Raw genomic sequence first — 13,882 nt, 5'->3', positions numbered from 1 at the left:
GTTCTAATTGGGAGCTGTATGTATATTTTTGGAAGCATCTTATTTAGACAAATGGAGGCAACATTATTAACTAGTTATACATTTTGATCTTGAAATATCTCACCTTTCTGCAGATGTGCAGATTAAGTGCTCAGAAGAGAGTTCTTTTGTCTTGGTACAAGTGGCAAAGTGATCTGCAGATGTGTTTTTTTTTCTGCTTGAGATTATTGACCCTTTAGAAGTGGCATCTCATCAACTTGTAAACAAACAAACAAAAAAATACCATGATAATTCCTGGAGAAGACAGGTCTTATTTCATGTCTAGTGATGACAGTACGCATTGCAGATGTCACTGTGCTTGGTCACACTGTTCAGATACATGTTATACCATGTAATGGTTTGATGTCTCTTGATAATGTAGGGAATTCTCATGCTTGTAGCTTTGTAACCTTATTTCGTTTACTTCGTTTACTTCAGACCTAGAACACAGCTGGTCTCCTCAGAAACAATTCTTTTTTATTGATCATGATTACCTAGAGAGGTTAGAAAGCTCTAAACAGTGAATTTTTCTTCTTTCTTTTTTCATCCTTTTTAAGGTTGGAAAACACTGTCAAAAAGCAACCTGAGAGATCTAAAAATTTCAGGCTGACCAATGGGATCTGAACAGATCGTTGTAATGTTTTTCTTGGGAGGAGGCAACTGATTTCTCTTGGCTGACTTTGCTCAGAACCTTTTTTGAAATGTGTTACTTGTTCCTATAATTGTCTGTAGTACTCTTTGCCCTTCGTGATACCCTGGCTAATATAAGCAATCTCCATGCAAAGAATAGAATCACTTGGAGTATCAGGGCTAAGGTCTGCTACTTCCTAATCAGAACAGTGTATAGGTGCAGGTATATTGGCATACCAATGACCTGAACTGGCCATGTTTTGGTACTACATTGAAGTATGCCAGAGATTTTTCAACAAAAAAAAAAAGTATGTTTCTGTGTTGATTTCTCCCTTTATTCTTCTTCTAGCATTACCACTCTTGTGAAGATCAGTAAAAGTGCTGGATCTATGTTGAAACCTCATGCACCAAAACTTATCCCAGCCTTGCTGGAGGCCTTGAGTGCACTGGAGCCTCAGGTCCTCAATTACTTGAGTCTCTGTGCAACAGATCAGGAGAAAGTAAGTGCAATTATTAATGGAAATTATCAACGGAGAAGAAATAACAAAGATTTAAGTTTCATTTATTCTGTTTGTGAACAGAAAGTAGCAGATTAGATTGAGAGATAGAGGTGAAGTGGATTGCCTGAAGGGTTACTGAAAGAATTTAATCACTGGAATCTGGATGAACAGATTTAGGGTTTTTTTGTGGGACAAGAAATGTTGGGATTTTTTTGTTTTAGTCCCCAGATTCCACATATTTCACAAACTGAAGAACAACCTTGGTAGGAAGTGTTGTTAAACATCACTTTAACTCCATATGCAACTGTGAAACAGGCAGAGAGTCTAATAATGTACCTGTACTGTCAGATTTTGCTACTGCTTTTCCTAGGAGGTTAATTGTATGGCTAATTCTTGTAACATAAGTTAGAAGGCATGCCCTAGCAGTACGGGCTGAAGCTGGGTGTTTTCAGCAGTGTCCTTTTAATCAATCTCAACATACCATGTTAATCAGTCACAGCCTTCTGGGGAAGTAACTGATACCTTAGTGTTCAGGAGCAAATTGAGCTGCTTTTATTGTGGGAAGGGGTAGGGAGCAAACTTCTGTCAACTAGAAGGTAGTGAAAAATAAGAAAGAGTAAGTCTTTTTTATGTTTTTTTCCCCATTTCTATCTGTCCATCATATCAGAATTACATAGACTATGTCCTGTACTCCAACTACAACATTCAGCTCTCTCTGAAAAAGAGAACATTCACAGTTTGTAGAAGTAATCACATTTTGCCTGGATGCATCTGAAATGAATTTTTGGCTTGAGTTTAAGAGACAGTGTGTTATACCTCATGTCAGCCTTCCCACTGTTTTCATGTTGAATTAACATTTTCTTTTTCATGTTTTTTTTTCTGTAGACTGCAATGGATAGTGCCAGACTTGGTGCTGTCAAGTCGTCTCCCATGATGGAAACCATTAACATGGTAATTGTTTGATTTGGGAAGTTTCCTGTTTAAGATATGTGGTTGAAGAAGACTGGGAATCAAAGTAGGAGCTTTTACAGAATTTCTCTTCAGGCTTTGTTTTATTATCTCCATGTGTGGATGCCTGCTGTTCATCTTTTTCACATGCTGATTTGTCTTGTCCTATAGTGTCAGCTTGCTCTTCATCAGCTGTAAATGGCTGTGGCTTCACTTGGAATCAGAATGTTTTTCTATGTGAGAACCTGTCCTCTTTGATGAAGAAGGGTTCTTACAAATGCTTTTCCTTGGATGGGAGCTCAGCTGATTCTGCTTTTTTTTTTTTTTTGCCATTTCTCTTCATTTCTGGCCTACAGTTTAGCAAAAAAGCAGTTCTCCTAGCCTCAGGCTGATGATAGCCATTGTTCTTCAAACACAAATGCTGCCTAGTCCTTGCATTGTGCTGCCTTAGATAAGCTCACCTGGGCACTGGCTGTGCTTTAGATGTTGGAGATGTTGAGAAAAAAATGCCAGTGACAATGAAAGCAATGTCTGTAGCTGGTGTTTGTCACTATGGGTTGCTGCTGGTGCTCAGGCATTGTGCTGTAGGGTTTGGTCTTTAATCTTCCTGGACTCTGTAACAACCTATTTCTAAAGAAAAGGACTCCCCTTTTTCTGCTTGGGCACTTCATGTAGCCAGGGACATGAGGTGTCCAAGGGAGTGTGAGCACTGGGCAAGCTTTAGGAGATGTGCAGCCAACGAGCTATTCTCTTCACTTGCAGAAAAATAACAACAGCAAGATCTCCTGCACGTAACAGCATTTGGGGCTGTTGGGCCTCTGTGCCAGGGGGGAGCTGCATTTTGGTGTCAGGTGTAGTACTCTATTAATAGTGTGTGAAGTGGTTAGGTGGGGATGAAAGATTCCATGTAGAAGTGTACTCATGGATGCCCTGCAAGCTGGAGCAGCTGCTGCTGTCCCTCCTCCTGGCCATACCTCTCTCTGCTCCAGACAGTTGCACTGTTCTGTCATTGCTTGTTAGGGAACAGATAAGATGGTGCATCTTCTCTGGAGTAGCTTGAAAATGTTCTTGTTTGTGAGCAACCTCCACTATTCCAATATGTTATGGGGCTGACTGGGTAATGGTGGGTTATATCCTTGGAAGTGATACAATGGGTTATTCCTTTCTCACCTCACCATACTGGGAAGTAGGGGAAATTGTTAGGAAATTTGACTTAGAAGCTCAGAGAATGTTAACTTGAATTAACGTATGGTCCTTGAATTTGCTAGGGTATGAATCTCCCCTCAGCAGACATTTCTGCAGTGTGGTGGTAACATGAGACATGTTTGCTCACAGGCATCATATGTACAAGTGATCAGAAGTTACACCAGTAAAATCTCTCAAATTTCTGTGGCTTTTTTCTTCATTTGCCTCCTTCTGTTTAAAAACTTGTCTATTGCCATTTTGTTAGGCCATGTTACTGCTTCATGCTTTCAGGCAATCAAGGCAAATGTTCGGTTTTGTCTTAAGATAGGCACTCCTTTGAATCTCTTATTTTCTGGTCCAAAATGAATTCTTGCTTCTGTGTTATTTTCAGCTTTTGACAAAGATAGAGTGTAATAATTTCAGCAGGGTCACCTCTCCACAGAGCCAGGACAGTACAATCTGGATGTGGTACAAGATGCATTATGGTGCCTTCAGATCAGCTGAAGCATGTCACATTTTTTAACTTTTTTTTTTTTTTTGCCCCTTCCCTTTTCCTAGAGCTTGCAGTACCTGGATGTTTCTGTCCTGGGTGAGCTGGTTCCTCGTCTGTGTGAACTAATAAAGAGTGGAGTAGGCCTTGGCACAAAGGTATGCATGGGATTTTAATGGACCTGTACCTCAGCAAGTATTAACAGTGGTAACCAGGTGCTATTTCATTTTCTTATCTTTTGTTTTCTCTCACAATCTCCTAGGGAGGCTGTGCCAGTGTAATTGTCTCACTAACCACACAGTGTCCCCAGGACCTAACACCTTATTCAGGTAGGGTTTATTTCTGGTGTCAGGTTTTAAGTGTTTTTGATTGCTGCTTTGTAGGTAGCATTTCTTCCCTACTCACCTTTGATTTTTATCACAGGAGTGATCCTTTTTTTTGTTGTTGTTGTATTTTGTTCAGAATTGTTTGAAGTTGTTTTGTGTGTGAGGTAGAGATAGTGGGTTAGATCTATGGGATGTTGGATACATCACCAACCTGGAAGAGATAAGAGAAAAGCTGAGTGAGTTCCCTAGCGCCCAGGAGAAACATACGGAAATTTGTCTCTAGACCTTTTTACAGTGGAGTCACAATGCTTGAGTTAGTGTAGTGCTGTAATAAGCACTTGTTTCTTCACTCTGAGCTACAGGAGAGCCATAAAGAGGGAGTTAGGTCCTGTGGATCTTAAGTCTCAATGTAAAGAGAAAGATTTATTGTGAACTGTCAATACAAAGAAGGCCTCTTTTCTGCTGCAAAGTAGGAGAACATCTGAATAGTTGATCAGCTAGGGTGCTCATGTCAGAGGAGCATTATCTGTCAAGCTGAGTAGGCTAAAGGTGGCAAAACATCAGCATTGGCTGAACTTTGCTGCCACCAAGAGTTGTGTTGTACTGTGCACTTGATTAAACATGGAACAAACAGATACATAATGCAGACAACATGTGAAGAGTGAGAATGTGATCCAGTGAAACACAGGCCATTCTAATTTTTGTCTCAGCAGTAAAAATGTGATGATACACCTGACAAAGTGAACTCTTCCAACAGGCAAACTTATGAGTGCTTTACTTACTGGCCTGATTGATCGCAACAGTGTGATACAGAAGTCTTTTGCCTTTGCAATTGGGCATCTAGTTCGGGTGAGTAGGGGTTTGAGATAGTTTTAGGGTTGTTTTTTTTTTTAATTTCCAAGTGTTTGTGTGGTCTGAGTCTCTATTTTGTTACAGACTTCTCGGGACAGTAGCACAGAAAAGCTACTGCACAAACTCAGCAGTTGGTACATGGAAAAGGAAGGTATGTTTCTTCTTGAATATTCAGTTATAGAATATATAGAAAAAAAGTTCTTGGTGCTGACAGAAGCTGGTAGAGAAATATTTCTATATTGTGATGCTAGCCTTCTAGCTGGGTAATTCCCATGCACTGTGATCTGTGTTTCCCTCTACTGAGAGGCAGATGAAACTGCAAACTAAACAAAAAACAAAAAAAACAAAAAAGCTTTCCTTCTAGTTACAACATGTTTATTTTGCTCTTTCAGAGACAGTGTACAGGACAGGCTGTGCTTTAACTGTACATGCTATGGGACGCTACAGTCCAGATGTAGTGAAGAACCATGCCAAACAGGTGCTGCCATTGGCTTTCCTTGGCATGCATGAGGTTCCTGATGAAGAGAAAGGAGAAAAAGATGACTCTACTCTGTGGAATGAAGTTTGGCAGGAAAATGTACCTGGTAAGTTGCATTTTGAGGGGTGAAATATTCCTAGTGGTGTGAAGTACTGTGCTTTTTGGAAATTTTGATAACAGGAAGTTACCTTGCTAAGAGATGTGGGAAACTTATTTTCATTTCCTACCATACTGAAAACGTACTGTAAGAACTCAGGTTAACTTCTCTGTGGTTGTTTGAAATAATTAGAATTGTCAATATTTGATGGTACAGAGAGACAGTGAGAACTGTTTTATGATCATGCAGCACTTAATGATGCTGTAATGCTACCCTTATGTTATGTGTAACTGAACACCTTTGGAACTTTCCATGACAGTCTTCAGGGACTGCTGCATGCTCTGAATTTGAGGGAACTTCAGCCTTCCTCTGGTGCTGGACTTCTTTTCTGGTCTTCTGGTGATGCCTGTGGTTTTAACTCTGGTTTTAACTTCAGTGAATGTACTGTCAGAATCACAAGGGCTGTTTGGCCATGCTTTCTAGGGGAAGATCTTGAATGCATAGTGGAATTGGTTTTGCTCATTCTTTCTCTGACTTGATTTCAGGTCTGGTGCCTTAGTCACCAGAATAGTTTTTTGAAGTCTGGAAAAAGAAGGGGCTGCAAAAGGGTTTTCCAGTTATTGTTCCTTGAGGGTGAAATAAAAGTTATGTTCCGTAGAAGCTGACTGATACAATGTATAGTGTCTGTAGATACAAAAATCTAAAGATTCTGTTTGCAAGAAGATTTATTGAGAAAACAGAACCAATCTTCAATAAACCTGGGAGAATTCTTTGCTGCACTGCCTGAATTAGGCATTACTGATACACAGTTTCTGGGTTAAAAGAAACAAACAAACAAACATGGGAATCTTTAATTGCCCACTCCCCCATTTTTTTCTTTAAGATGAGATTTTTGTTCATTTCTGTGGGGAAAACTATGATTTTCTTTTGTTTGATATGCAGGTACTCAGGGTGGCATCAGGCTGTATATGCAGGAGCTGATAGCCATTACACAAAAGGCTCTGCAGTCCCAGTCCTGGAAGATGAAAGCCCAGGGAGCAGCTGCCATGTCATCGATTGCCAAACAGACCAGCTCCCTTGTACCTCCACATCTGGGAATAGTGCTCTCTGCACTGCTGCAGGGCCTGCCAGGAAGAACATGGATTGGAAAGGTAAAAAACGAACTGTCACCTTGTGAACGTTTGTCCAGCACTTGTTCTTGAAGCAGGAAGTGCAGTGTTCTTTGTTACAGAGGACCACATGCGGGAAATCAGGTTCAGGGAAACTAGTATTTTCCCTGCCTTAATGTAACTACAGAAGTTTCACATCCCAGATGCAGAATCCAGCACTAATTAATCCTTGTGTCAGTGGTGATTTCCCAGCTCTCCCATTTGTCAATATCCCTGCAACATCTCTCAACCCCAGAAGGAGTCAGCAGCTCCTCCCAGTTTAGTATCATTTGCAGATTAGAGTTCTGCTGCACCGTATTTAGCCTTGAGGGGGACTAGCTTGTGCTCTGAGGTGCTGCAAGGCCCCTTTAAAACACTGCTGTTCAAGTGCAGATGGGAAGTTCAGGCTGCTGCAGCATCTGCTTGAGCATGGGGGAAGTGCAAGGTGCAAGATGTTACTTCCATTGGCTGGTATCACAGATGTATTTCCCCAGTACTTCTGTCAAAGTGCAAAGGACATGCTTGCTCAGCAGGACCCCACTGTGTGGCCATGGAGTGTTTCTCGGTGGTAACTATTTTACTCATTGCAGGAGGAGCTGTTAAAGGCTATCACCAGTGTCGTTTCTGCCTGCAAGTAAGTATCTTGAAGAAAGTGATACTCTTGGGACCTGATATGTCATAAAGGAGGTTGCTGTACAGGGTTGTGTTGCATGGAAGAGTCTGTCTCCTTGCTCTTCTGCAAGTTCTGAACAGCATCATGGTCTCTCATCAGGACGTGAGGAGTTTCTCTCCACTCCTTCTGTCTTAAATGTTGTCACTAGTGAGGGCTGAGGGACCTTGCTTCTCAAGGACCTGCAGAGCTAACAGTTGATTTAGGGCAAAGACAAGGATGTTGAAAGGCCAGAATTGCTAAAAAGAAAAGAAAAGAAAAAAAGACACTAAGGGGAAGGATTGCCACCTTAAAGGGGAAAAGAGGGAAAGAGGAAGAAGAAGGGAGAAGGAGAATACATTGAAAATACATATAGAAAGGCAGGAAGGAGAACTGGAGAGAACAAACAGGGTAACAGTGAAGAAGAGCAAAGGAATGTAGATTTGATTAATGTTGATAGGCAACCCAATGCCTTAACATGGAAATTGCTAGTGATTTCTGGAAGAGGTTGTGTTTGGGGCTGATATGGGTCTCTGTGTGCATTTGTGTTGCAGTGCAGAGCTGCAGAAGTCGGTGCCTGGCCAGCCCAGTGTCACTGATGTTGTCCAGGCTGTACTGAAGGAGTGTCGGAAAGAGAACCTGAAGTACAGGATGGTAGCACTACGCTGCATGGCTGCAGTGCTGCAAGCAACGAAGGAAGACCGGTTCCAGGAGCTGGCAGATATCATCTTCCCCATGATAAAGAAGGTGATGGTTCAGCTTTTGAGATTTTAGAACAACCGAGTAGCAATGGGCTGGCTGATGACGTTAAATGCATGCCACTTTTCTGCAGAGAAGGCAGTGTGAGGAGGGCTTAGCTAAATCCTTGTTAGAATTGACTGTCAGACTGTTCATGAGCCCTGGGAAGGTTATCGCTGTGCTTCCCAAATTTTAAATTCTCCCTGTTACCCTCTAGGGAGAACCTGTACCATGACATCCAGCTTTGCATTGGTACTGTATTAGAAGTTAATTTCCTGGCTGCTCTGCAGGCTGCAGGACACTCCTAGGAAGCTGTATGAAGCGCTTCCCTTGAGCGTTTGCAGTGCTTTACACCTCTGTGAGTCAGGCTCTCAGTACAGGGATTTGTTTGGATATGAGTCCCTGGAGGCTTTCCATGTACAGGTTGCCTCTGGTTCTGGGTTATGAAGCTGCTGGCAGCCAGGGTGGGGGAGTCATACTTCTCTCTGTGGGGATGCTGGCTGAGTGCAGGGACTGGATGCACTGGCTGTATGTAAAGATTAGTTGAACTGAAGTGTGTGGCCAGCATGCTCTTGTTCCCTATCTGTCATGCCTTCCCCACCTCTGCAGAACTCCGCTGAGAATGTGGGTGCAAGTTTACCAAAGCTCGATGAAGAAGATGAGGATGCAAGAGAGAGGGAGGTGCAGATGGAGTCCTTGCTCTGTGCCTTCGAGACCCTGGGCAAAGCCTGGCCAAGGAGCCCAGAGACACAGCGTGAGTCATCTGAGTCTGAACACTGAAGTCTGCCCCTTTCAGAGGAGGAGGGGGAGGAGGAGAGAGGCACCTAGATACTGCGTTGGGCATGGAAAGGCTTTTGAGGAGATCTGTGGATGTATAGGAAAAAAACAGGGTGCTTTTATTAGCAGGCCAGAAAGTAGCTGCTTATCTTCCAGGACTTCTTAATGAGCGTGATGCCCCGCCTTGGTGGGTGAAAATTTCAGGAACTATTGATTGTAGAGTGTTGACTTGGTCCTGTGCTACAAAGCTATGGTGATGTCACTTGAATGCAAGATAGGGAATGTGCAGGAGACAAGGCAGGAAGTGATTCCTTCTGCTTTTCCCTGTGGTAACACAACAGCAATTCCTTAATTTTCTGTAGGTTGCTATCGCCAAGAGTTCTGCAAGTTAATGTGTGACCATCTGAAACTCAGCACATGGAAAGTGCAGCTTGAAGTGCTGCAAGCAATGAATGCCTATTTTCAGAGGTAATTCTTCTTTCTGCCTTTCACTTCAATTATGTTTCTTTGCTGCTTCAAACTGGTACATCATTGAAGATGCTCAGTGATTCTCAGAGGAAGGTAGAGCAGATCTCTGTCCTACTGATACAGAGTGTTTTGACTGCTTCTACGTTTGTCAGGTTGGTGCTGTTCGAGGAGGAGCACGTTGACCCTGAGGCCCTTACAGAAATACTGCTGGAAACCTGTTCATCTATCACCCACTCTTTAGGTAAGTGGATGTTGCCCAGCTTAAGGTTGATAAGGAATTGCGTGTTATTACGTTTCTCCTTTGGTTGTTGGCCAGTGGAGAGAGTGCAGAATAAGCATAGGCTGCTAGAGATAACATGTCATCCTACCTTGCTCTGTAGTAGCTGCTGAAAACGGCATAGTACAAGATGCTGTGCCCAGGGATGTTAATTCCTCTTGTGCTTGTATACCAACACTTAATGTTATTTGTTAAAATCTAGATGATTTACAGCCCTTAAAATACAGCAAAGGAAGAGTCTGTGATGCACAGAGGTTGTTTATGATCAAACTGCAGTTACGTGAACCTTGTTGCTGTTCCAACTTGTGCAAGGAGCAGTAGACCTGTGTTAGTGGGAGGGTGATACAGGACTTAGAGGACTCATTAGCCCCTCTGTGGTCACCTTTTGCCATTCAGAGGTGCTGTGACAGAGTAGTGCTGCAGTCTGATGGTGTGAGTGAGCTGTGCTATGAGCAGTCAGGCCATGGGGGTGACTGCTCTGTGTCCAGCCGGTGTCCCTTTGGTTCTGAGTTTGCTCGGTTTTGTGTGGTATTTTTTTTTATTGTTGCTGTTTTTAAATCCCTTAGAAAACAAAAGCTACACGTCCATCAGAACAGAAGCTTTGTCTGTGATACAGCTACTGCTCACCAGACTGCAAGGTGAGACTTTGTGTTTGCCACATGGGAGAATGGCTATTGGGTAAAGAAAAGCACATGGTTTTGAAGCCTGGAAGAGGAGAAATGGAATTACCTTCTGTTCTGGGAGATTTAGTGGTGAATTAGGACTTAGATTTTTCCCAGTTAGCTCTTTGTTGACTGGGAAAACTTGAAGAGGGTTTGAAGCAACTATGGATAAAGTTGGATCTGCAGTAGTCTGTTGAGGCTGGACCAGACATAGTCAGCATGGGTGATGTGTGAGCAAGTGGTCTTTCAGCCCATGTGGGGATGGCAACTGTTGGTGAGGACTTTTGGCATACTGGTATTCATGTCTGGTGTCATTCTCTATCTACACAGAGTCTAAACAATGGGAAAGCCTGACACCAGAAAGCAGAGAGCACCTCATCCGCTCGTTATCTACCATGGCATCAGACAGCAGACCTGAGCTACAGGAGAAGGCATTTATATTGAAGAAAACACTTGAAAATCTAAACTAAACTGTAAAAACACAAACTACAAAGTGCCATGTAAAACAAACAGAAAAAGTGCAGTGGTCTGAAAACTAAGTGGGAAAATGAAGATTACTCTGTAGCATGTGTCATTCCTGGCCAAAATAAAAAATGCCTTAAATTCTGTTCCCCGTTAATGTTACTTTTACTCTTTTGAGCTTATAATTAGTTACCTTTTTGTCAGTAAATACCTCTTAACGATCTGCCCTAGAATGTTTCTAAGTGTGCAACATGAAAAATGTCGAGGGCAAGATGCTTTTATTTTCCTTTAAATCAGCAAAAGAATGTTACTCAGATCCCCTTTGTCCTTCAAAGCAATTACTAAAAAAAAAAAAAACCACCAGCACAGGAAGTGAAAAGCGTGTTTGATTTTCACTTATGTCATGTGTGGAGTTCTGTTACCCAGTGTCTTTGGGACTCTGCAGTAGAGCTAGTGTTCGTTACCTGTAAAGAACAAAACACTGCCTCTGAAGACTGCCTTAAATGCAGCTTCCAGGGGCAGAGTTTCATCTGGCACCCACCTCTGCTCCTCCTGTTTGCTCCTCCCTTGTGGCCTGTTGTCCGTGAGCTATGAAAGGCAGGGTAGTGTTAGCTTCTCTCCTTCTTCTCTGACCTCAGAATGGATTGACCGAGGCTTTGCCTTCCCCAGCTGTAACCTCGGCCTCCCAAACTTTAAATGAGGACTTCCTTCCTCAAAGGATGCAAAAGAGAGCACTTTACTGAGCTGTGTGGGACAGAATTGGGCCTCTTTGGTGCCCAGGTGGAACACTGCTCTTCTCAAAATTGTTTTGCATGGACACTCCTCAGCTGCAGGAAAAAATATATATATAGGAAAACAATCTTTTCTTAGATACGTTTTTGAAGAGTGTTTGAAGTTGGCAATGATAATTTTTTAACATTGGTAATGTTTCTTCCCCTTCATGTTTGTAACTGTTCTTGCTTTGGAAACCTGTAATGATTTCGAACTGTCAATATTTGTAAAGAATTGAGTTGTACGTTGTTTCTCAGCAGCCCAAGTCATGCTGGTTTCTAGCAAAAACCTTTTAATTTGCACTTAAGAGGAAAGATTGTCTGCATTTACATGGAGTAAAATTGCTATTTGATGATGTGGCCATGCTGCCTGTCCCTTGTTGCCCTCCTCAGATGAACAACAAACCTGACCACTACAGCGACAGACTTTTTATTGCATAAAGTTAGCACTGCACCACAACCTGACCAGCCCTACGTGTACAGTTTTTTTGGGGATAAATGCTTTGCTGATGGTGAAATAAAATCATTCTTGTGTGTGCCACCATGTCCGTGATTTCCTGCACAGGAAGGCTGGTTTCTTCTACAATCCGTGAAGCTCCATTCAGAGAGTTGGAGAGTTGGGGCGAGAGTTGTGATGCCATCACCTTCTCTCCACGTCCATCTGTTCAGCATCGGGTTTGCAGTACCTACTTCTCCCTCAGGTGCCACTTCCCGCTTGGTGTTTGTTTCCTGGTGCTGTAAGACCCGGTTGTCTGGCTTTGTCCGTGGGAAGGGAAAGAACTTTCTTAGTTGTTTTTTTGTACACACCTGGTAAGAGGATCTGCAGCAATGGGTGGAGCTGTCCCACTGTGGCTGTTGTGTAGCAGAACCCTCAGCGAGCACTAATGCATTGTACGCTAGGACTGGTCAGCGAGTGACTTCTTGGTGCTGGGAGCTGGTGCTATAACTTTGATTTACACCTTGTTGCAGGGAGCCGCTCTTTGTTTACGTGTAGGTTGAACTAATTGAGCACAGTGTATATTTTAAAACTCTCCTGGGCAAATCATTTTACGGCGCCTTGACGAATTTGCTTACCATGACATGTAGTGTCATGAGCACTCATTTATTTTGTATTAGGTGATATTACCGGTGATGCTTTGCTGTAGCAGTTCATTGCCTGACTTGGGTTTGTTTTTTTTCATATTTGGTTGGAGTGACAGTTACAAAGAGTCTCCAGACCTGTGGTAATCTCATTTTTCACTGCGGACTGGAGCACATGGAGGCACTGCCTCACGTGGGCGAGAGGCTGTAAGGGGAACTGGACTTGTCGTCAGTAGCAACCTGACTTTCTTTATTGGGGATTTACACTAAGAGGGAAGAGCGTATTCTAGGAACTGTAAGAACAGCTGTATTCACAGCTCTGGGCCAGCATTAGGAAGGTTAGAGGTGTTTTGCTATTGTCTGAATCACAAAGCAATATGTCTTTCTTGTGGTTACAGAAGATTCAGAGCCCCTCTCTAAAACACGTGCCTATACACAGAACCTACCTGTACGACAGTTAATTCAGTCAGAGGCTTGATTTCTAACCCCCTCTCGTTTGTAAACGCGACGGCATTAAAAATAAATAAATAAATAGATGTGGCCTTCCTAGAGTTTTTCCTCTAAAAGTGTTTGCACTATGTAAAACACACTGTACTTTGCCCAGCGTGGGCATCCTCGTGCTGCTGCAATGCTGCTTTGTATACTGGGAGTGCAGTGCACAGACCTGCCACTAGTACTCATTCTGACCTACAAGCTGTTGCTTACATGGATGTAGAGTGAGAAGTTTTCTAACGTTGCAAGATCTCCATCACATTCACTGCAATCTGTACTGTCAAAGTATGTAAAGGGCCTGGACTGAAAGAAAACCCTGTTGCTTACCAAAAAGGTAAAACTAAATAAAAGATGCATGACCTGTTTCCTGGCAGTAGCTGGTCATTTTTTCTCCTCTCCCTCTTGAGTGTTTTATGGTATTGCCCCAAACACAAAGCAGGTGAACTTTTAGGGGTGGGAGTGGGATACATTTCACCTGTGAGCATGTTCATTATATGTACAGATGTGTACATATTCTTTTACATCTGGTGGGTGTGTGTTTCATGTACGCATGTATGGAAGGCCAGGCGATGAGTGCACTACAGGAATGCAAACCTGGTGTTGCGGTACATTGGCTACTTCTCTATCCCATAATCGGTTACAGAAGCATCTGCCACACTGAGCCCCCTCCACGAGAACGGGGCAGTTCTGCTGAGTGTGGCTTGGTTTCCCTTCCACGCTGCCCGTGTGCTCTGCTGAGTGGCTGCTGCCTCGGGGTGCTCCGAGTGAAGATGTGTTCCTACGGATTTTACACCAAAGGCAGGGACACATTAAACTGCAATTCTAACTGAGCCCT

General features: G+C 42.9%; 1 protein-coding gene across 2 annotated transcripts in view; it reads left to right on the top strand.

Annotated features, from left to right (window-relative positions):
- Positions 1-10,857, top strand: part of ECPAS (Ecm29 proteasome adaptor and scaffold) — a 58,298-nt gene extending 47,441 nt beyond the window's left edge. For both annotated transcript variants that reach the window (XM_065747071.1, XM_065747072.1), the window contains exons 35-49: positions 998-1,148; positions 2,034-2,099; positions 3,840-3,929; positions 4,034-4,100; positions 4,855-4,946; positions 5,034-5,100; positions 5,342-5,533; positions 6,467-6,675; positions 7,263-7,306; positions 7,876-8,068; positions 8,669-8,813; positions 9,199-9,304; positions 9,457-9,545; positions 10,148-10,219; positions 10,574-10,857. In XM_065747071.1, coding sequence (XP_065603143.1) covers positions 998-1,148; positions 2,034-2,099; positions 3,840-3,929; positions 4,034-4,100; positions 4,855-4,946; positions 5,034-5,100; positions 5,342-5,533; positions 6,467-6,675; positions 7,263-7,306; positions 7,876-8,068; positions 8,669-8,813; positions 9,199-9,304; positions 9,457-9,545; positions 10,148-10,219; positions 10,574-10,713 — 1,723 coding nt within the window. In that variant the 3' untranslated portion in view covers positions 10,714-10,857. The remainder of the gene's footprint in view (positions 1-997; positions 1,149-2,033; positions 2,100-3,839; positions 3,930-4,033; positions 4,101-4,854; positions 4,947-5,033; positions 5,101-5,341; positions 5,534-6,466; positions 6,676-7,262; positions 7,307-7,875; positions 8,069-8,668; positions 8,814-9,198; positions 9,305-9,456; positions 9,546-10,147; positions 10,220-10,573) is intronic.
- The last annotated feature ends 3,025 nt before the right edge of the window (positions 10,858-13,882 follow it).

This window comes from Cyrtonyx montezumae, unplaced genomic scaffold (assembly GCF_038088225.1).
Source record: "Cyrtonyx montezumae isolate F1298 unplaced genomic scaffold, pur_monq_1.0 scaffold_41, whole genome shotgun sequence".
NCBI classification, from domain to species: Eukaryota; Metazoa; Chordata; class Aves; order Galliformes; family Odontophoridae; genus Cyrtonyx; species Cyrtonyx montezumae.
Note: the sequence above shows the minus strand (reverse complement) of the source record. Positions and strands in the feature narration are given on the sequence as shown.